Genomic DNA, 24172 nt, shown 5'->3' on the forward strand with positions numbered 1-24172 from the left:
TCCTTCCTTCCTTCCTTCCTTCCTTCCTTCCTTCCTTCCTTCCTTCCTGCCAAATGATTGAAAATCATACTTGCATCTTTATAGTGCATCTTTGTTAAAAAGCATTATGTAGATGCAACATTTCTGCTGGACACATGGCTTACACTGCAACTTAATATGCATATTGTAACACAAAGTGTCTCTCAAAAAATTGGTTGCCAAATCATTGCTTGCACTTTTTGTTGGCTTAAAGGAGAACAAACAAACAAAACATTTTCTCCTTATGATGGAGCTGCAATGCAGTGGTCGTCCAGCAGAGTAGCCCTGCCTGAAGCCAAGTAAACCTAACATCTAACCCTAGGCCTGAAATTTACCATATTCACACGGCAGCCATTTTGCTCTTTATTTCATGCCAAAATGGCTTTTGTGTGAATACGGTCAACGGTTGATATTCCATACATTGCATGCATTCTATATAACAGCCATAGAACACACTATGAGATCTCTGCCATTGTAATAATTCATTGCTGCTACTTAATTGGGATCAGCCACTCTTGTCATATACTCTCAAATTCCCTTGGAAGTTTTGCCTGACAACATATTATCTACATTTCCACAAGATTCACACAACGGAACACATTCCATGAATGTGACGGGGATAGCAATCACAGCAGCACCAAACACAGCAAAATGTATGTTAAGGTTCCCAAGTGGAGTCAACTCAAATATGTTCAGTTACTGTGACTTACAGGTCTCAGTTAAGGCAATTCAAATATGTTCAGTTACTGTGACTTAAGGTTCTCAAGTGGAGGCAACTCAAATATATTCAGTTACTGTGACTTACAGTTCTCAGTTAAGGCAATTCAAATATGTTCAGTTACTGTGACTTAAGGTTCTCAAGTGGAGGCAACTCAAATATATTCAGTTACTGTGACTTACAGTTCTCAGTTAAGGCAATTAAAATATGTTCAGTTACTGTGACTTAAGGTTCTCAAGTGGAGGCAACTCAAATATATTCAGTTACTGTGACTTACAGTTCTCAGTTAAGGCAATTCAAATATGTTCAGTTACTGTGACTTAAGGTTCTCAAGTGGAGGCAACTCAAATATATTCAGTTAGTGTGACTTAAGGTTCAAGCTTAAATCTATGTGATTAAGTTAACAGAACTCAAAGAAATTGAGTCATTCTTATGCCTCATTTCTTTTAAGTTAATCAACTCAAATATTTGAAGTTACTATAACTTAAGGTTCAGTTTTACAATCCATGTGAATAAGTTAACAGAAAAATAACTACACAAGCACATTATATCAACTTCAAACTCGTATTTATTTCTATTCAGAGTATACATCTATTTAAGTTACAAAAACATTGTGTTGCCCTCTCCAACATTATGGCAAAAAATTGAAGAAAATATATAGAGAAAATATATATAGAAAATAAATACATGCATGTATTGTATGTAATGTAATGTAATGTAATGTATATTACACATTTAATCCCACTGGTCACAATAGTGTAATAATGTTTGTTATAAGGCTCTGAAAATGTTACTGAATGATGCATCAATGCATTTCCAGCAAATATTGAAATAATAAAGGGTCTCAATATGTGCAGTGCACATGACCAGAGCTGTTTACATCCTGGCTGAATTACTCAAATTTGTATAGTGTGGTCATATAATGAGCAAACATGTTGACGGCAACTATTGTGACCGTTGGGATAACACAGTGTATCTATGTACAGTACAGAATAAAATTTATAGATTATCTGAAAATTGTCAATCCGCTTGGCACATGTAAAATTCACAAACTTTGTGCTGTATATTGGGTCCTGCCAATGTGGAACCAAAATACCAATCCACATTACACGCTATACAGCTGGCAATACTGTTAATAGTGACATACCTACATATAGGTATGGAAATGCAGCTGTACTTGCTCCATGATGTTCTATATCATGGAACAAGATGGTGTTTTCATTGAAAGAGTTGGTCAGAATGTCAGAGGCACCATCGGTCATTTAGAGCAGGCTATGTTTGCAGAATGATAACTATAGAACACTACAGTACTCTGTACTGAGAACACAGTACTCGGTACTGAGAACACTATACAGTACACTCTACCACTGCCTACAAGCAATGGAAGCAGTCAGAGCAGAGTGGCATTTATGCCCATTGCCTCCTATTGTTCCTCGAGAAACAAACGTTTTGGGACTTGGATGTTGCCTTTGAGATTCTGATCAACTTTTTCAACTCTAAAACTTACTTGGATGAAATTACAATAATGCTATAGACGGTTAAGAAAATTCGAACTGTAACCTAGGCGACAGTTTACTAGCTTCTAGACCTAGTAAAATCTTCTGAATCAATTCAAAAGTGTTGATAAGTCCTTTGGGGTATACACGCTGAGGTGTCATAGATTAGTCCAAACATTACCATTGAATAAAATGTATATAGATTATCTGAAAATTGTCAATCCGCTTGGCACATGTAAAATTCACAAACTTTGTGCTGTATATAGGGTCCTGCCAATGTGGAACTAATCAACATTACACGCTATACAGCTGGCAATACTGTTAATAGTGACATACCTACATATAGGTATGGAAATGCAGCTGTACTTGCTCCATGATGTTCTATATCATGGAAGAAGATGGTGTTTTCATTGAAAGAGTTGGTCAGAATGTCAGAGGCACCATCGGTCATTTAGAGCAGGCTATGTTTGCAGAATGATAACTATAGAACACTACAGTACTCTGTACTGAGAACACAGTACTGAGAACACTATACAGTACACTCTACCACTGCCTACAAGCAATGGAAGCAGTCAGAGCAGAGTGGCATTTATGCCCATTGCCTCCTATTGTTCCTCGAGAAACAAACGTTTTGGGACTTGGATGTTGCCTTTGAGATTCTGATAAACTCTTTCAACTATAAAACTTACTTGGATGAAATTACAATAATGCTATAGACGGTTAAGAAAATTCTAACTGTAAAACTCTCAAATGTAAACATATTACATAAAAAAAAAGAACAAGGTACATTGAGTAGTTTGGACATATTGGCTGAACATCTGCAAAGTAGTACAGCAACTTTTGAAGGTATTATTTTGACATGACAAGACATTTCAGTTGAGTTTCTATAGACACACTTTTTCCTTGTCATGTCAAAATAATACCTTCAAAAGTTTAATGCATCATCAAGTCATTCTTGAGAGTCTGCAACCTGGGAGACAGTTTACCAGCTTCTAGACCTAGTAAAATCTTCTGAATGAATTCAAAAGTGTTGGTAAGTCCCTTGGGGTAGCTGAGGTGTAGTGCATAGATTAGTCAAAACATTACCAGGAAGGAATCACCAAATCTGGGGAGGCTGATCATGATGTGACTTTCAACGACAACAGAGATTGTCACAGACTGGTAGTGAACTGGACTTGTGTCATGGTCACTGATGACAGTAAGGAGGGCCACTGCAACACCCTGAAGCTCTGGCTCATCAGTCGTGTCCTGAAGGAATGAAAGACATAATAATCACAAATAAACCCATGGTTTCTACAAAGTGCAGCACAAAGCTAAGTATATGGAGTTGTGTTTGTAAGTTGTTCATATTTTAGTTAGAAAATTTTTTTTGATGAGAAGGTTATTTTTATTTAACCAGGTTAGTCCCGTCGAGATCAAATATCTCTTTCACAAGGGAGACAGACTGATACTAACACTGATACTAAGCTCAAGAACACAGATAATTTTTTTTTACTAAACTTCTGATCACTTTGAACAGAACCCCAAGCCAATTCATTTGTAACAAGGTGAAAGAAAACAGGCCATACTTCTCCAAATCAACTGTATGGATAGACTAAACAAGGGTAAGTCCTAAAACATGTTAGCATTTTGATGAACTGCACTTGTCTACTCCACCATCAGTGGCTACGTGTCAGCCACTGTAAAAGCTTCAGAGTCCCTATAGATAGGAGAATCTGTCTGAACGACAAAGAACTCGAACGAAACTCTCCCTTCCTCGGCCGTTATTGGCGCAACGGTTTAACCTCATTCCTATATGGGTAGATAGGTAGACGGCTATGAGCCCAGATGCAACGAGTAATTGTCTACTGAGTATCAAGTAAGCGTCATGATTACGTCACAGGAAAGATCCAATGACTTCAGTCACAAATCCGCCGTCAATGCAAAGGTAAACATACCTCTTTATATAGAAACGTTTTATATAAGAATAATCTATTGTGTATAACATTCAACTCACGATTCTACATGGGCTTCAGGTGGTGGTCTGCGTCTTCTCCGCGGTGGTGACAAAGTTCCCGCAACTGGCGAAGAATCTCTGAAATATTGGATTGACAGTGACACACAACAGAATATTATTTTACGCCTGAATTTCCCCAAAATTGCTAATTGGCTAATTGGACAGCACTTCTCCACCATCAGTGGCTACGTGTCAGATAGGTGCAGATAGGAGAATCTGTCTGAACGACAAAGAACTCGCAAAACTCTCCCTCCCTCGGCCGCTATTGGCGCGATGGTGTAGCGGTCATTCCTATATGGTAAGATAGGTAGACGACTATGAGCCCAGATGCAACGAGTAATTGTCTACTCAGAATCAACTAAGTGTTATGATTACGTCATTACAACCTGGGACTTGAATGGGACAGCAGGCAAGATCCAATATCTTCAGTCACAAATCCGCCTGTTGGAGCCAAAAAGCCTTTCTGTTTATTTCATTTTATTTGTACTCACGGTGCAGAGGTGTGGCATTTTCAGTCACCATGGCAACCACCACAGGGGTTGGTTACCCATTTATACTGATCAGTGGGTGACGAGCGGCAGGTGTGCAAGGGGATAGCCAAACAGTTTTTGACCGTGTTCGTGTTGATGTGCCGTATAGGTCGGTGTTCAGTGTAATTAGGAAAAGAGTTTTTTGTATTATATTATTTGGTTGATAATGGTCAATAAAAGGATTGGCATATCGAAAATGATACGAGCACTCTGGACATTGAATTCTTCAAGCACGCGTCTAACTCAAGCCAGCCCACTTGCCCCTCGCAGTAGGCTTATAGGTAAAGGAGTCTACATTAGTCAAAAACTAAGGCTCTTCGTTTGAAATGGACAATTGCCTTTGTTATTGATTGGAAGACGAGGATAATCGCGCTGGGCGCTCAAGATTCATTCAAACAGCTGATCAGCGAGACAGCGCGCTCTGCGCTCAAGATTCAACAGCTGATCAGCGGGACAGTGTTTTGATTTTTTGAGGCCGCTGAAAGACATTAGTGACAACTGCTTGGTTCACCGTTTCGCTTGGAATTGCGCGGAACGTGGACAATCTGGACCAAGCTGCCCAGCACCGTCGGGGAGCGTACGGACCAGGAGGAGATGTCCTGCGCGCAAGCAGCGGACGGCACCAGCTGAGCTGCCCCAGCACCATTTGGGCGAGCGGACGGATCGGGAGCTGTCCACGGTACCACTGTCAAGGAGCGGACGGCACCACCTGCCCCAGCACCATTTGGGCGAGGGGACGGATCGGGAGCTGTCCTGCGCGCAAGCAGTTTATTGAATAGCGCTCGGACAAGGAGCGCTGTTTGAAGACTTTTTGAAGTTCAAAGAATAAAGTCAAACGGCCCCGACAGCGCTGCGCAACGAACAGGTATGTAGCGCGCTACCGGTATATCTTATATGGCCATATAAAAAAAGAAATTGTGCACACAGGGTCAATTGAGAAAAATATAAAAAGGGAAAATTCCAATGCATTGGTGGTATATGGTTGTGCAACCCGTTCGTGTGTGTGTGTCAAGGTTTGGTTAGAACGTCATGTGATGATTAACTGTGGGTTTTGTTTATTGTGATTTAACCAAAGGTACTGTTTCATATTGAATCTGTTGGTCTTATATTGCTGATATGAATTCTGATAAAGGTGTTCAGAATCCAACAGAGACCAGCATTATGGTTGAACAGCCCGCCACGGCTGAAACTCATTGTAAAGAACCTTCATTGGTTGAAAAGTCACAGCCCACACCCACAGTGTCAGTGGCTAAAACACAGTCCGAGGTGGACACAGGTCAAATCACACACAATGTTGATACCGATCAGCAGGTCACAAAACGCAAGAGCAAATTAACACCAAAAGCCCTATTGGATAAAATTGACACATTACATAAATTACATAAATCTAAATTTAACAAGGCTTCTAACTTGCAAAAAACGATTTTGGGGTTAATGCAAAGGGGATGCAAACAGGAGGTGCAATGCGCATTTACGCAATATCTCCACATATGCAAGGAAGCAGCAGCAAACCAGGAGGCTCTGTTGCCAATAGTACCTCCTGAGGAAAGGGGAAAACATGACATTTGGTTCAAAGCCAAAATGATCAATGTCAATGACTTTATTGATCACATGAATGCATGGACAAAATGACCAAACCTGTGGAAAGTGTTCATGAGGATGAGGAGGACGTGCAAAATCTAATTAATCCAAATGACAGCATTTCTAATGTGGAAAGTGTTAATAAGGATGAGGAGGACGTGCAACATCTAATTAATCCAAATGACAGCATTTCTAATGTGGGAAGTAAAAAATCTGCTCACAAAGGTCACACAAGGTCTGATACCAGCAGGTCCAGCAGGTCCAGCAGATCTTCTACCTCAGCAGCTCGCTTACAGGCCGAGGCAGATAGAGCTTCACTTGTGATTCGCGCTGCAGCGTTAAAGGATAAACACGCTCTGGAAGAGCAGGAACAGATCCTGAAACACGCTCTGGAAGCCAAGGAACAGATCCTGAAAAAGGATAAACACGCTCTGGAAGAGCAGGTACAGATCCTGAAAAAGAAAAAGGAAACGATGGAGCTTGATGCACAACTGGCAGCTACCAACGCAAGAATAGCAGTATTACAATCCCCCAGTCACCAAGCTCTTTCACTCACACAGTCCGATGGAATGGACTCCTACTACAGGAAAGGAACAAGGTTAAAGGAACCCTCAGTCACTCTCAATCCTCATGCAAAAGAATATACATCACTACCACAGCAACCGTCTATGCAGCCACCAGAACCACAGCAACCATCTATGCAACCACCAGAACTGCAGCAACCATCTGCACAGCAATAATATGTGCAACAACCATCACTATGGAAACCACAAGCTATGCAACAGCAACAAGCACCCATTCAACAACCACCACCCTGGCAAATACAACAACCTATGCACTTGATGCAGCCAACACCCATTCAACAGCCCCCATTTTGGCAAAGACAACAATCTATGTTGTTACAGCCAACTCCCATTCAAACACAACCGCCATCTTTACAAAGACAACATGTGTCTTGGGATGGAGCACAGGACAATACAACTCGCATGGAAGCTCCTGTGCAGCTAACGACCCCAACTGTAATTTCACCCCAAAGCGATGAAACCTCAGTTGTATGCAACCTATTAAAAAGACAAAATGAGATAACAGCAATGCTAGTGGAGCAGCAAACCACTCACTTACTGCCACCAAGAGAGATTCCATATTTTGATGGGGATCCTCTGCAGTACAGAACCTTTGTCAGAGCCTTTGTTCATTGTGTGGAGAAGAACACGAGAAACAGAGGTGATTGTTTGTACTTCTTGGAGAAGTACACCAGGGGTCAGCCTAAAGAGCTTGTGCGTAGCTGTCAACACATGGCTCCAGACAGAGGCTATGATATGGCAAAGTACCTACTTGAACAACACTTTGGAGATGAATATAAAATCACAGCAGCTTACATGGAGAAGATGCTCAACTGGCCGCTAGTGAAGGCTGAAGACATAAAATCTCTTCAAGCCTATGCTCTTTGCCTTCGGGAGTGCTGTAATGCTATGGAGAATGTCCAGTACATGAGGGAACTCGATATGCCAGCGAACATGAAAGTATTGATTTCAAAGCTTCCATACAAGCTCAGAGAGAATTGGAGAGTCTCTGTATGTTCGATAATGGAAAAACACCATCGCAGACCACAATTCATGGATATTGTCACATTCATTGAGCGCCAGGTAAAGATTGTCTCAGACCCAGTCTTCGGAGACATTCAAAATACACCACCAAATACAGGAAGTAGACCTATGAACATGAACAGAATGAAATCACAAATTACACCCAAATTCAAAGGAGACAGTTTTGCAACCACAGTACCTACCATCGAAACCCCTGCAAAGCAAAGAAATGAATCTGCTCACAACACCAACACTTGTGTATGTTGCTCTAAAAATCACACTCTGGATCAATGTCCTCAGATGGAGGAGAAGACACACAGGGACAAGATTACTTTTATAAGGCAAAAAGGAATCTGTTTTGGCTGCCTTCGCATTGGACATCTTAGCAGGAATTGCGAGAAGCGCTTGACTTGCAAGGTGTGCAGCCAAAACCATCCCAGTGTTCTTCATATTAATCAGAAGGAGAGAGCAAGCAACACAAACCAGCCAAAGAAACCTTTGGTGAGTAACGCACAGATCTCTTTGCAAACATGTGGACAAACAGGGGCCGGAAGCAGCAATGGGACTCTGTCAATCTTGCCTGTACAGGTGAAGTCCAGCAAGGGAGACAAAATCATCACAACATATGCATTTTTAGATCCAGGCAGCACTGACACATTTTGTTCAGAATCCCTAATGAGAAGGCTGAACCTTACAGGAAGGAAAACACAAATCAGCTTACATACCATGGGTCCAAAGGCATCTGTGCCCAGCTACATACTGACCGACTTGGAGATCTCCAGCCTCACTGGGAAACAGTTCTATGACCTGCCCAAGGTCTACACCCAGAAGAGGATGCCCGTAACCACGAGTAACATCATTAGCCAAGAGGAGTTGGCTAAGTGGCCATACTTAGATGGGGTTGCCCTTCCTCGGATTCAAGCTGATGTGGAGTTATTGATAGGTACCAATGCCTCCAAATTGCTTGAACCTTGGGAAGTTGTGAATAGTCATGGCAATGGGCCATATGCCATTAAGACCCTATTGGGGTGGGTCGTTAATGGTCCCCTATCAGGCTACAGTGAGCAGCGGAGTGAGAATGTCAACCCCGCTGCTATTGTTAATAGGATCTCTATAACAAATCTGGAGGAGTTGCTGAACAATCGGTACAACCATGATTTTAATGAAAGGTCATCAGAAGACAAAGAGGAAATGTCGAGGGATGATATGAAGTTCATGGAAATCATGACTGATTCATGCAAACTGCAAGACGGACATTACACCTTGGAGCTTCCCTTTAAAAGGAAAGAAGTGTCTCTGCCAAACAATCAGTTTGTTGCTAGGCAACGCATCCTTGGACTGAAAAGGAAGTTTGGGAGAGATGAGAAGTTCCACCGAGAATACACCAACTTTCTCGACGACGTAATCAGTAAAGGATATGCTGAACGTGTTCCTGAACATCAAGTGGAACGGTGTGATGGAAAAGTATGGTACATTCCACACCATGGAGTGTACCATCCCAGGAAGGGCAATCTGCGTGTCGTATTTGACTGTGGAGCAGAGTATGGAGGAAAATCTCTCAATAAGGAGCTTCTACAAGGCCCTTACCTCACCAGCACCTTGTTAGGAGTCCTCACACGTTTCCGGCAAGAACCTGTAGCCTTAATGACTGATGTTAAAGCGATGTTCCATCAGGTCAATGTGGCACAGAAAGACAGAGATTTTCTTCGGTTCTTGTGGTGGCCTGACAGCGACGTATCCCAAGAACTGGTAGCATATAGGATGACTGTGCATCTCTTTGGGGCAGTGTCTTCTCCTAGCTGTGCTTGTCATGCCCTCCGAAAGACAGCAGAAGATAACCACAACAGTTTCCCTGCTGAGGTACTTGACACGGTCAACAGAAACTTCTACATGGATGACTGTCTTAAGAGCTTGCCATCAGAAGAGGAGGCTGTTAAAATGGTCAAGGATTTGACAGATGTTTGTCAAAAAGGAGGCTTCCATTTGACAAAATGGATTAGCAATAACCGTGGAGTGCTGCTATCCATTCCAGAGGAAGACCGATCCAAGAATTTGCTTGACTTGGATCTCGACAGAGACCAACTGCCAGTGGAGAGGGCCCTTGGACTTCATTGGTGTGTTGATACAGACACTTTTAAGTTCAAGTTGGCACTCAAAGAACAGCCTCATACTCAACGTGGGATTCTATCGATGGTCAGCTCAATCTATGATCCTTTAGGATTTCTTGCCCCACTCACACTTCCAGCCAAGCTCATACTGCAAGATATGTGTAGGAGGAACTATGGATGGGATGATCAAATTCACCCAATTCTCCAACAGCAGTGGACGAAGTGGTTGAGAGACCTGGAAAGAGTGATGGCATTCAAAATTGAAAGATGCCTCAAGCCGGCAGATTTTGGAGAAACCATTCGTGGTCAACTACATCACTTCTCTGATGCCAGCGAAAGTGGATATGGCACTGTGACCTATCTGAAGATATGGAACAACAGCAACAGGTGTCATGTCTCTTTCCTGTTAGGTAAAGCCAGAGTTTGCCCACTAAAGCAAGTCACCATTCCACGCTTGGAACTCACTGCAGCTGATCTTGCTGTTCGTGTGGACACCATGCTCAGAGCCGAAATTCAGCTTTGCCTTGAGAAATCTTGTTTCTGGACTGACAGTACTTCAGTTTTAAAGTACATCAGAAATGAAGACAAGAGATTTCACACCTTTGTGGCAAATAGGATTTCTACCATCCGAAGAACATCTGAAGTCACGCAGTGGAGGTACATTCATACCACTCAGAACCCTGCTGACAAAGCCTCAAGGGGAGTTACGGTGGATGAGTTGCTGACCAACAGAAGTTGGATTGAAGGCCCTGAGTTTCTTTGGAAACCAGAGGAAGAGTGGCCAGATAGTATCTTGGAGTACAACATTGCTGCTGATGACCCTGAGGTCAAAAAGGATCTCACCATCAACGCAGTAATTGTCGATGCACCAAGTGCCACACACCAACTGATCACCTACTTTTCTGACTGGAAAATGTTGAAAAGGTCAGTTGCTTGGATCCTGAAATTACGAAAGACTCTATTGGAGATGAGTCGTAAAAGAAACCAACTGAGTCATGAAGATGCAGACAAAGTGGAACAGGAAATGCAACAAAGTAGAGCTGCATTGGGAAACCAGAACTTAACACCAGATGATCTTTCTACAGCTGAGTCTGCCATCATTCGCTTCACTCAACAGCAAAGGTTCCCTGATGAACTTGCTGTGTTGACATCTGGAAAGGGTGAAGTAAAGAAAGACAGTCCCATCTATAAACTGGACCCCATTCTGGAGGATGGCTTGCTTAGAGTTGGAGGGAGGTTGAGTAGGGCAGCAATGTCTGAGGAATCTAAACATCCTGTTATCCTCTCGAAAGACCTCCATGTATCGACTCTCATACTAAAGCACATCCACGAACAGATGGGTCATGGTGGGAGAAACCATGTTCTCTCCAGATTGCGCCGAAAATATTGGATCACTAGTGCCAATGCAGCAACAAGAAAGGTCCTGTCTGACTGTGTCTTCTGCAAACGCCATAGAGGAAAGTTGGGTGAGCAGAAGATGTCAGACTTGCCTCTAGAGCGAATTGTTGCTGATCTTCCTCCATTTACCAATGTTGGAGTTGATTATTTCGGCCCGATTGAGGTCAAGAGGGGACGTTCCTTTGAAAAGCGCTATGGAGTCATTTTCACCTGTATGGCATGTAGAGCAGTCCATTTGGAAGTCGCTTATTCATTGGATACGGACTCCTGTATAAATGCTCTACGCAGGTTTGTTTGTAGAAGAGGACCCATCTCTCATTTAAGATCGGACAATGGAACCAATTTTGTTGGTGCTAAAAGAGAGTTGAGGGAAGCTCTCGCTGCTTTAAACCACAGCAAAATACAATCAGCTTTTCTGGAAGAAGGAATTCAGTGGAGCTTCAACCCACCAACAGCCTCTCATCATGGAGGTGCATGGGAGCGCATCATACGGATGATTCGACAAATACTAACATCAGTTCTACACCAGCAAACCTTGAATGACGAAGGATTTCATACAGTGCTGTGTGAAGTCGAAGCCATTCTTAATGATCGCCCCATAACTAAGCTGTCTGGAGATCCCAACGATCTGGAAGCTCTCACTCCCAATCACATTCTCACAATGAAAAGAATGCCAATCTTGCCACCTGGATTGTTTGAGAAGTCTGACTTCTACCTCAAAAGGAGATGGAGACAAGTCCAATACATCTCAGACCTTTTTTGGAAACGCTGGCTGAGAGAATACTTACCTTTGCTACAGGAGCGGCAGAGGTGGAGTAAGGAGAGACGAAGTCTTGTCCCTGGAGACATTGTATTGATCGCAGACGCTACAGCTCCATGTGGTTCCTGGTTACTTGGAAGAGTCCTGGAGACCTATCCCGACAGGAAAGGACTGGTGCGTTCTGCACGAGTGAAGACAAAAACGAGCACACTGGATAGACCAGTAACTAAACTTTGCTTGCTTCAAGAAGCTGCAATTTAAAGCTTCTAATTCAAATAATTGTTTTTTGAGTTCTTTTTTATGAATATATTGGCTCCATTACGTAAATATTATTTTGAATTGTTCCTGGCCTCCTGCCATTCTCAATTAGGGGCCGGTGTGTTGGAGCCAAAAAGCCTTTCTGTTTATTTCATTTTATTTGTACCCACGGTGCAGAGGTGTGGCATTTTCAGTCACCATGGCAACCACCACAGGGGTTGGTTACCCATTTATACTGATCAGTGGGTGACGAGCGGCAGGTGTGCAAGGGGATAGCCAAACAGTTTTTGACCGTGTTCGTGTTGATGTGCCGTATAGGTCGGCGTTCAGTGTAATTAGGAAAAGAGTTTTTTGTATTATATTATTTGGTTGATAATGGTCAATAAAAGGATTGGCATATCGAAAATGATACGAGCACTCTGGACATTGAATTCTTCAAGCACGCGTCTAACTCAAGCCAGCCCACTTGCCCCTCGCAGTAGGCTTATAGGTAAAGGAGTCTACACCGCCAATCAATGCAAAGGTAAACATACCTCTTTATTTATATAGAGACGTTTTATATAAGAATAACGTGTCAGATAGGTGCAGATAGGAGAATCTGTCTGAATGACAAAGAACTTGCGAAACTCTCCCTCCCTCGGCCGCTATTGGCACAACGGTGTAGTGGTCATTCCTATAATGGTAAGATAGGTAGACGACTATGAGCCCAGATGCAACAAGTAATTGTCTACTCAGAATCAACTAAGTGTCATGATTACGTCATTACAACCTGGGACTTGAATGGGACAGCAGGCAAGATCCAATGTCTTCAGTTACAAATCCGCCAATCAATGCAAAGGTAAACATACCTCTTTAGAGAAGTTTTATATAAGAATAAACACCAGTGAACTTGTGTATAAAATTCAACTCACGCTACAGGCAGTCCCGGCCTGCGTGCAACTGCTGGTCTCTGGTGGTAATTCGGGAATGGCTTCAAGTTCCTCTGGCAAAGAATCTCTGAAATATTGAATACGACAATCAATTTTTTATGCCAGTGAGAAAGGGAGATAGAGATAGAGGGAGAGAGAGAGACAGACATAGCACTGCTGTGTCTTCAAATGACAAAGGCTTTGGCAATGTAGATGTTGTGTGAAGTGGAGGGGGTCAGGGTGAGAGACGGAAAGACAGAGATGAAAACACAGAGAAAGGTGTGAAGTTTGAAGTGGGGTGGGGGGTGAGAGAGACAGACAATATTGAATTGAAAGATAATACTTACTGAGCTGATACAATGGCAGTGTGGTAGGGGCTGGAGTTATACATTGGCATTCCTAGAGAAAGAGCGACATAATTAACAAAATAAAGGAAATAAGCACCATCAAAGTAGTTATCAATGAGCACCATATACAGTAGCAAGTGTACCTAGCTCCATATACCTAGGGCATGTCTGGTGGTAAAAACAAAACATGATTTGAGAATGTGTTAGTTAACTCACCTTGATAGCCTTGGGGGTGGTGATGATTGCCAGCGAATTCTAAAAAGAAGACAATCAAAATATTCAAAAAACCTTGTATGCAATTTATCAAGACTGTGTATATTATATATGTTTAGAGTAGCAGGAGCTAGAAGTTCAAATATGTCTGTCAAGGCCATATGAGTGTTTTGGTTATTAATATTATTATTATTTTGGTTAGTATAGTGTCTGATTTATGTTTGAGCCATAGAGGGCTCACCGCCTCCATTATAGCCCCTCTTCTATAAATAGCCTAGCTAATTACCGTAATCCCATGCACCTGTGATGAGGATACATTATTCTACCTGTCTCACCATTTGGAACTGACAATGGAGCACTTGACAATTGTTCTGATTTAACCCTTCATTCACCATCATTTACCTTTGGACAACAATAAACCCTGTAAACCGTAAGAGGAGCAACTTTGGACATTCAATTCATTCAACATCACAACCTTGGGACTGAGTAAGATAATTAATTGCGGGTGCATCGTGGACGCTTGTCGATTCATTGGGGAGCAACAAGCGGACACTACAATGTCAGTCTTTCAAAGGCCCATTTTTTATATATAACAAAAGGCAGAATGAACATCACTGCCGCCCTGCTGGATTAAATGCTGAATTGCAGGTAGGCCTGAATAAGTATTTACTGTGCAAAATAACCAAAACCAGATAAACAATATCTGTTTTTTATGAAGCACATATCATGTTAATTAAGTATTCTGAGTCTGAGCAGACAGAAAACCATCTTGCCCTCAGCAAGGGATTCCTTTGTGCTGAAGACCCACAATGCAACACAACGACTTCAAGCAAAATGGCATCCAATGTAATAAAAAAAGTCAACCAACGAACTAGATTCTTGTACCGGATCTCCTCTCTGGTAAACAAGAATACCCTGAAGACTCTGGCAGGAGCACTCATTCAAGGGTACTACGACTATGCGTGCACCTCATGGTACCAAAGCACCTCAAAGGCGCTTAAAACAAGATTACAAACATCACAAAACAAACTGGTCAGACTACTACTTGACCTTACCCCCAGAACCCACCTCACCTCTGCCCACTTTGACAACCTAGGATGGCTTAGAGTAGACGACAGAGTACAGCAACTTGCAATGGGCCTGGTCTACAAGATACACTATACGACTAAGGTACCCATGTACATGTCAAAATACTTCCCAAAGGTCAGTGAATACCACAACCACTACACCAGAGGAAGCTCAACAAATCATGTTAAACCCAGATTCGGCTCAAACAAGGGACTAAACACGTTTCGCAATTATGCCACATCAATGTGGAACGCCCTACCCAAAGCTGTAAAGGAATGTGAATCCCTACCCACATTCAAAACCGCTCTTAAAGAGCACCTACGGGAGGCTGCAATTCGAAACTGGCCACCGTAAATGCCCGAAACCCCCACCACCTCCTAATAGACAGTCTCCTCCCCACCGCATGTATATATTCCCTCCCCGCCGTATGCATATTTCTCTCCCACCCACCCATCCACCCACCCCCTCCTGAAGTACAGTCCCCTCCCCATCATATGTATATACTCTGTCAGGATCTAGGGGTAACAGTACTGTATATTTGAATACCGTTTATGTCACAAATGTATCAGTACTAAATACCTATAGGTCCCTATGCCATAAATGTCATGTATGTTGTGTATGTCATAAATGTCTCTATGAATTGAAAATGGGGGACCCTGATGGAAACAAGACAAACGTCTTTCTCAGGTCTGCATCCCCTTAACAATTGTGTGTATTGAGCCGTACTGTATTGTACCCATTCTGCAATCTGTTAAATAAAGTTTTCATTCATTCATTCAAGCTGAAGACCCACAATGCAACACAACAACTTCAAGCTGAAGACCCACAATGCAACACAACAACTTCAAGCTGAAGACCCACAATGCAACACAACAACTTCAAGCTGAAGACCCACAATGCAACACAACAACTTCAAGCTAAAATGCCTCACATACAAAACGAAATAAAATATAGAGCCATGGCTGTGTCCCAAGTTTAACACAATTGAACTATAATAAAGTATTTGTTAACACTGGTTACAACAATGCTTATGCAACTATTACAAATGTACATTTTAATCACAAAACAAAATGGCGGACTAACGTTAGCTAGCATGCTAGCTACTGTAATAATATGCACTACTATTTGCTAAAACAAGCTACAAACTATTTGCCACGGCACAGAGATAACATTTAGTCAAACGATAACAGCCCGGTGATGGTATCTGAACGGGATCATACTATTCCCATAAGAACTCACTTACCAGTTAACTAGTATCTAGCATGCTAGCTAATAATGCTAACAATGCTAACAAGCTTCGTTCTGCACTGTACTGTACACCACGGTAATAATTCACAAAGTAGCATGTAGTCAAACGATGACAGCAAGATTATGGTATGTGAATGGCATAATACATTATATTGTCAAGGACTTACCTTACCAAGGAGTTTGGCTCACACTAGGACTATTTGTCAAGCCAGTGAAGACACTATCGTGCCATGTTTACTTTGAATACCTCAAGTCCTGTGAGATCTTCTAGGTCTCGTGAGTTGCTTAGGACTACCCTCTCGAAGGGGAGGGGGAGGAGGGGAGGGGGAATCTATACTAAATTGATTCAACAACAGTTTTTCAAATGTTGAAATGGTATCTGAAATTAAATATTGAATCAACATAGCTTTTTCAACCTCAACCAAAAATAACCAATCTGACCAAAATCCAACATTTAATTAATATCTTTTGCTATCTGGGAAACATGCAGGTTGCGTGTTTTCATGCACACATCATCACACTAATGTTACTGCATCAGACAGTAATGTTGAAACATAGAAATTAGTGGAAAATATTTTTTTTATATGATAAGATAAGATATTCCTTTATTGAATTCTACCACTGAACCACCAATACTCTGTATTTACTTAATTATTTTAAGTTGTACTTAAGGTATGCTTTTACATTATACTTACTTAATACGTGAATAGTTCCAAGGCAATCAAAAACTATGAGTTTAATTTAATAAAAACATAAGAACAAGTCACACAAACTCAACATGTGTAAGTTAGTAGAACTTTCATAGAATATTGAGTATATCCTACTCAAACTAATTGATTATTTTGAACATGCGATTTACAGTCTGTATCTACTTAATTATCTTAAGTTGTACTTAAGTTATGCTTTTACATTATACTACTTAATAAGTGAATAGTTCCAAGTCAATCAAAAACTGAGTTTTATTTACTCAAAACATAAGAACACGTCACACGAACTCAAGACATTCAAGTTAGTAGAACTTTCATAGAATATTGAGTATACCCTACTCAAACTAATTGATTATTTTGAACATGCAGGTTTACAGTGTGCTGTTGTTGTTGTTGATGATGATGATGTTGATGATGATGATGATGATGATGATGTTGTTGTTTTGGTTGTTGTTGACCTTGCTGTTGTTTATCAGACTATGGTGGAGTTTAATCGTGTGGAGCTGTTGACACATCCACTGTGCAAGAAATATCTAGAGAGGAAATGGTGAGGCAATTTACTGGTAATAAAAGCAATGTTTGATACAATATTTAAAATTCTCATGAGCTGTACTGCTAATGCCATCTGTTTGGTCTTGTGGAAGATATTCTTCAGCTTGTCTTGACGAGAGCCCCGGTTGATCTTCTTCTACAACAACATGTGTAGGAGTGATTGAAGAGAATTATGCTTTGATTCATTAAATGTAGTGGACTAAAAGTATATACTTTTTTATTTTTAATGTAATGATGTAAAAGTGAAAGTTATAATAAATATAAGTAAAGTATAGATACTCCCAAATACTATAATTTACACCACTCACAATCAGCCATGAAATTGTTGAATGCATGTACTGTAAACGAATAAAATAAAAGAAGGATCCAAAGATGCTAAAAACTGCATGGGGAAGGTACAAAACAGATAAAAAAAATTATTTTTAATTTTTATCAAAAAAGGCTGAATGTGTCTTGAGCTTGAGAGTAGAGAGTAGAAAATACAGTTAAGTAGAAATTAGTAACGTAAAGTATGGTACAGTAGAGTATAAATGAAATGAGTAGCATAGAATACAAATGAATAGCATAGAGTCCAGTAGATATCTGATAAAACATTATTTTTGTTTTGTTTGTTTCACTACCAGGGAATCCTATGGAGTAGTGGCTCACTTGCTGAACCTGGCCATCTACTCCCTGGGCATCCTGCCTCTAACCCATCTCATCGTCACACTGAGGCCTGAGATCATCAGTAACAGCACCACCAACAGCTCCACATCTCAGAGGGTCACCAAGCCATTCCATCAGGTATCACATTACTGCTTCTCATATCATCCATTCTTTGTGCAGGCATTCTCGTAATAAATTGACTATTTCTATGTTGTTGTTGTTGTTGTTGTTGTTGTTGTTGTTGTTGTTGTTGTTGTTGTTGTTGTTGTTGTTGTTTTAAACGTCCAATATTGAAAATTTACCCAAAACATATGATGTGTGAAAATGTAAAATGTGTGAAAAAAAAACTTTTATGTCAAATGGTTGAAATTTTGCTCAATATTATGCATTCAACCAGCTGGGTCCGTGTACGTTTTGATAGTTCGTTTTTCGTTTCAAAAGGAAAAACTAAAAAACAAAAAAAAACTGAAATACGAGGTGTTTCCTATTTCCGTTTGAAACCAAAATCGAAAAAACGGGGAAAAACTGAAATACGGACCTGTTTTTCGTATTTTGGTATCAGAATCAAATGAAAAAAATTAGTCAATAATGGGCCGTGTACGTTTTGATAGTTCGTTTTTCGTTTTTGATGTGAAGAATGGAGAACGGAACCACGTGACAAGTACATTTTTCAATGTAAAAGCCATGCACGATCTAACGTTAACGAATATGTATAACGTTATGAATAAATACATAAATACATGCATACAGATCTATACCAGGGTAACGTTATGATACATACATTTTTTGTTTTGTGCATTTCATTTAGACATGATATTTTATGTGAAGTAATAGCCTAATAATATGGAAATAACCTGTGTGGTCTGTCCCAAGCAGTGTTGTCTAAACGCACGTTATACAGATATCCTAGTTCAGTGCAGTGGTCGGCAATAGGCGGCTCGCAGACCGAAATAGGTCCGCCAGCAATAATATCTGCCGATCAGATTATTTTGAGAATATGATTTGTGATGAAGACTCGCTTTATTGTATCGGAATCGGGAGACTTAGGTAAAGTTAGAAAGATATTCACAGATTCGAATTTCCGCGTCAATAATTCTTAAGCGAAATGTTTTTAAAACACAAAAGACACCTCTTTCCTATCGTAGTAAGGTAGACAATGAGCTACAACCTTACTTTCACCTAAACGAGGCGAGCCGGCCTCGGAGCTGTACATTTAATAATAATAATAATAATTGATCTATATGTGCAGTCGGCCTTGACGAGGCAAGTGCGCAGCCAGGGATCGTCTAAAAAGTGCAACACCGAAAAGAGGCACTGCAAAAAGATTCAATAACTTCACGTCATACAGTGTATAGTGTCACCAAAATCACTGCACACATCATCAATGGTATCCTATTGGTTATACTACAACACTTAGATTTGAAAAAAATGCTTTTTCATAATTCTGGGGATTTTGTATTGGAAAAAAACATTAAATATCTTCACTCTTATAGAGTGTAGTGTCACCAAACTCACTGCACACACATCAATGTTATCCTACTGGTTATCCTCGTAGAAGGGGTGGGGGAGGGATTCTCCAGGATAGTGTAGTGGATAGTGTAGTGATATGCAGTAGGTACCATATAGTGCATGTCTCGATAACACAGATAGCAGCCAGCTTCCTTCTCATCCCCCTCTCTGTCATCACCTCTAGTCTGACCAGCTCGACTCCCACCACAGAGCTCAGCTTGTTCAGTTTGTTGAACGAATGAATGAATGAAAACTTTATTTAACAGATTGCAGAATGGGTACAATACAGTACGGCTCAATACACACAATTGTTAAGGGGATGCAGACCAGAGAAAGACGTTTGTCTTGTTTACATCATGTGTCCCTTGAGTTGATGTAGCGCCCCCAGCATAGAAGAGGACGCTGGCCACTACAGACTAGAATGACTGCAGCAGTCTATTGGACACATTGAAGGACCGGCCCACAGCAAAAAGACCAGTGTTGAATTAACTCCCAGAGTTGATTTCAACACTTTTTCAGGGTTTATATAGCTCCAATTAACACTTGTAAAATAGTTAAACATTTAACACTATGCCAGTTCCTTCTTTAACTCCAAAACAGAGTTAAAGTAACACTAAGGGGATTAGATAAATAACACTGCTCCAAGTTACATTTTTACTATTTGGGAGTGTTAATTGTACTCCCTAAAGCATAGGTGTCAAACTCACGGCCCGCGGGCCAAATCCGGCCCGCCACGTCATTTGATGTGGCCCCCCAAGAGCTCAAAAAAAAAAAAAAAAAAAAAAAAAAATTAATTAATATTGGGTTAAAAAATAGCAGTGTTAAAATAATTGTGGGTTAATGCGTTAATAAAGCTTTAACTTTGACAGCCTTAGTTATTACACATTCTTACACATACATGTATGTTGAACATCTGAGGTAACAAAGGAAAAAAGCCAAAAGCACTTACTCCTCAGACATTCTTTGACAATTTTACAGCCCAAAATACAAAAAAGATCCAGGCGGAATAGGTAACAAAGGGTTGAGGAAATATTGTCTGAACTGTCAGATGCAAACTGGCTGTGTGACATAACCGAGCATCTCGCTCAATTGAATAAGAAGCTGTAGGGACGCAAACAAGTCCCACCCAAAACTTGACCAATATAGTTGTGAACTGAGACAACCCTTATTTTGTTATTTTTGAGTACAGTTACAGTTGTGTGTTCATGCAGACACATAATAGCAATTTCATTACGAATTGAAAATGGGGGACCCTGATGTAAACAAGTCGAAAGTCTTTCTCTGGTCTGCATCCCCTTAACAATTGTGTGTATTGAGCTGTACTGTACTGTACCCATTCTGCAATCTGTTAATTAAAGTTAATTAAACTATCTTCCATTAGTTGGATGTATGGCCTCTGCAAGGTTGTGTGCAGCCATTTGTTTTTGTAACATCTGCTACATCTGTCCCACGTGTTCTTTGCAGCTCACAGTTGTTAGTTCTGCCCCTCTTGACTGTGACAAAAAGGTTTTGAACAAACTTAATGTCATAGCTTGTATTTGATGATATTCTTCTTTGTTATTTACTTGAATGGTTTGATCATTGATTGGTGGAGTAATATGGGGTTCTGATAAACTAAAATTATTTGTTAAAATAACATAAGCTAACATATATTTTTACATTTATGCAAATGAATATGCAATATGTATAACTTGAATAAGTAATAAATACAGAAACACCATGTTTAACAATATGTAAATGTGTAGCTACATTTATTTTACATTACATTAACATTTATACGGTCTTTGGCCCTTTGAGGGCAACCATAATGCTGATGTGGCCCTCTGTGAAAATGAGTTTGACACCCCTGCCCTAAAGTGTCAAGTTATCAACTCTGATTTTTTTTATGAATTTTATATACGTATATAAGAATGAATTCCATAAACAAAATCATTTTCAAAAATAACCATCTGTGTGCAAGCCAGTGCCGGTTCTAGACCCTTTTTAGGGGGGCTGAATGTAATATTAGCCCCCCTAAGATAAAAATTATTATTATTATTATTATTTTTTTTGTAATTACATTTTTTATTTTTTTTTATTCTTGTTTTATTATTATTATTATTATTATTATTATTACAGACATAGATTGCCGGTAGTAGCCTGTTGACCTCATTGGTCAACTATAAAAAAATAAAAAATAAATATTCAAAGATGTTGGTAATGTCATGTCAAGTCCCAGTCTGACATTCAACACAAGACGTGGAAGCAGATGTAGCTAGCAACCTACTGTAACTAGTTTAGTAATAGTGCATTTGCCAGTGCTGATGGGGAACAAGACAAGTATGTTGAAACGTTAGCTAGCACTATATAAAATTACTGACTATTCTGACAGGGAACGTTGTAAAATTGGTCATTAGTTCCATGGTGTTGGTGTGAGGTGCGTTGCTCATGGGACGGGGTTGCACACCGGGCAACCAAGCTTTTGTGAGCAGAAGCGCGTGCATGCAAGAAAGCGCTGCACTCGACTCGTCGCGTGTACCTGGCTACCTTGGGGGGCAGTGGGGCGGCGTGGCTCAGGGGTAGAGCGGGTCGTCCAATGATCGAAGGGTTGGTGGTTCGAATCCCGCTCAAGCCCATGTCCATCCCACTGCCGTTGTGTCCTTGGGCAAGACACTTAACCTACTTGCCTCGTATGAATGTGTATGCATGTGAATGAATGTTGGTGGTGGTCGGAGGGGCCGTAGGCGATGATTATTCGCCACGCTTCCGTGAGTCTGCCTCAGGGCAGCTCTGGCTGCAATTGTAGCTTACCACCACCGGTATGACTGTGTATGAACGAATAATGGACTCTGTAAGCGCTCTGGGGTCTCTGGGGTGTCACGAAGAGCGCTATATAAATCCAATCCATTATTATTATTATTACCTTGCATAAGCATAACAATTCATGGCAATCACATTCACAGGTTTGGTGTGAACGGTGCTCTGCCTGAGTCAGACCATCGTTCACACCAAACCTCATGAGGAATGCGCTGCACTCGACTGATGCGCCAACTCGCTAAGTACCCACCTGCCTACCTTGCATAACAATAGCTCAGGTCGTCAAGTGTGTTCAAATACGTTCTCAGATACATTCACACAAAACTTGTGAATGAAATGTGTTACATTCCATTCGTAGAGGAAATTAGGCATTGTCTTTAGTCTGTGCAAACTAATCATCTGGGAGGCGATACAGGGCCTTCATCTGGGAGGCGATACAGGGCCTTCAACTGGGAGGCGATACAGGGCCTTCATCTGGGAGGCGATACAGGGCCTTCAACTGGGAGGCGATACAGGGCCTTCATCTGGGAGGCGATACAGGGCCTTCATCTGGGAGGCGATACAGGGCCTTCAACTGGGAGGCGATACAGGGCCTTCAACTGGGAGGCGATACAGGGCCTTCATCTGGGAAGCGATACAGGGCCTTCATCTGGGAGGCGATACAGGGCCTTCATCTGGGAGGCGATACAGGGCCTTCATCTGGGAGGCGATACAGGGCCTTCAACTGGGAGGCGATACAGGGCCTTCAACTGGGAGGCGATACAGGGCCTTCATCTGGGAGGCGATACAGGGCCTTCAACTGGGAGGCGATACAGGGCCTTCATCTGGGAGGCGATACAGGGCCTTCAACTGGGAGGCGATACAGGGCCTTCATCTGGGAGGCGATACAGGGCCTTCATCTGGGAGGCGATACAGGGCCTTCAACTGGGAGGCGATACAGGGCCTTCAACTGGGAGGCGATACAGGGCCTTCATCTGGGAGGCGATACAGGGCCTTCATCTGGGAGGCGATACAGGGCCTTCAACTGGGAGGCGATACAGGGCCTTCAAAGCTCCACCTCCAGGCTGCAGAACAGCTTCTTGCAGAGAGCCATCACTGAACTGAACAATCACCCCCCCCCCCCCGCCCCCTATTGTTGCCACCACATCTACAACCCACCTCACTATAATTTATACTTGTATGTGCAATATGACAGATGTTGGGACATGTGCAATAATGCAATAATGGTTCATGTGCAATATTTTCCGCCGATGTGCAATCTTTTTTTTCTACTGTGATGATTTTGCAATGCTTTTTTTAACTGAATTTGGTGGTACTACAGTGTACAAGAGTGAACAATTTTATACTATTTTCCTCAATCAAAAAATTGATCTGTTAAGTGAGTTTGGTGACACTACACTCTGAGTGAAGATATTTAATTTGACATTTGACCCCCACGTCCGCTCCATCGTCAAAACATCCTACTTTCACCTCCGCAACATCGCAAAAATCCGTCACTGCCTCTCCCCCCCCGCTGCTGAATCCCTCATTCACGCCTTCATCTCCTCCCGCCTGGACTACTGCAACTCCCTCCTCACTGGTATCACCTCCCGCTCCCTCCATAAACTGCAAATGGTCCAAAATTCAGCCGCCCGCCTCCTCACTAACACCCGGTCCCGCGAACACATCACTCCTGTCCTCCACTCCCTCCACTGGCTCCCGATCAAACACCGCATTAACTTTAAAACACT

The 24172-nt window shown here is 41.5% G+C and overlaps 1 protein-coding gene across 1 annotated transcript in view; it reads left to right on the forward strand.

Moving 5' to 3' along the window:
• Positions 1 to 24172, forward strand: part of trpa1a (transient receptor potential cation channel, subfamily A, member 1a) — a gene marked incomplete at both ends in the record, with an annotated part of 132351 nt that overhangs the window by 57476 nt on the left and 50703 nt on the right. Inside the window, 3 exons of the mRNA XM_084327736.1 lie at positions 8664 to 8765; positions 17417 to 17487; positions 18116 to 18275. Coding sequence (XP_084183862.1) covers positions 8664 to 8765; positions 17417 to 17487; positions 18116 to 18275 — 333 coding nt within the window. The remainder of the gene's footprint in view (positions 1 to 8663; positions 8766 to 17416; positions 17488 to 18115; positions 18276 to 24172) is intronic.

This window comes from Notolepis coatsorum, assembly GCF_963971535.1.
Source record: "Notolepis coatsorum genome assembly, chromosome: 13".
Taxonomy (NCBI): Eukaryota; Metazoa; Chordata; class Actinopteri; order Aulopiformes; family Paralepididae; genus Notolepis; species Notolepis coatsorum.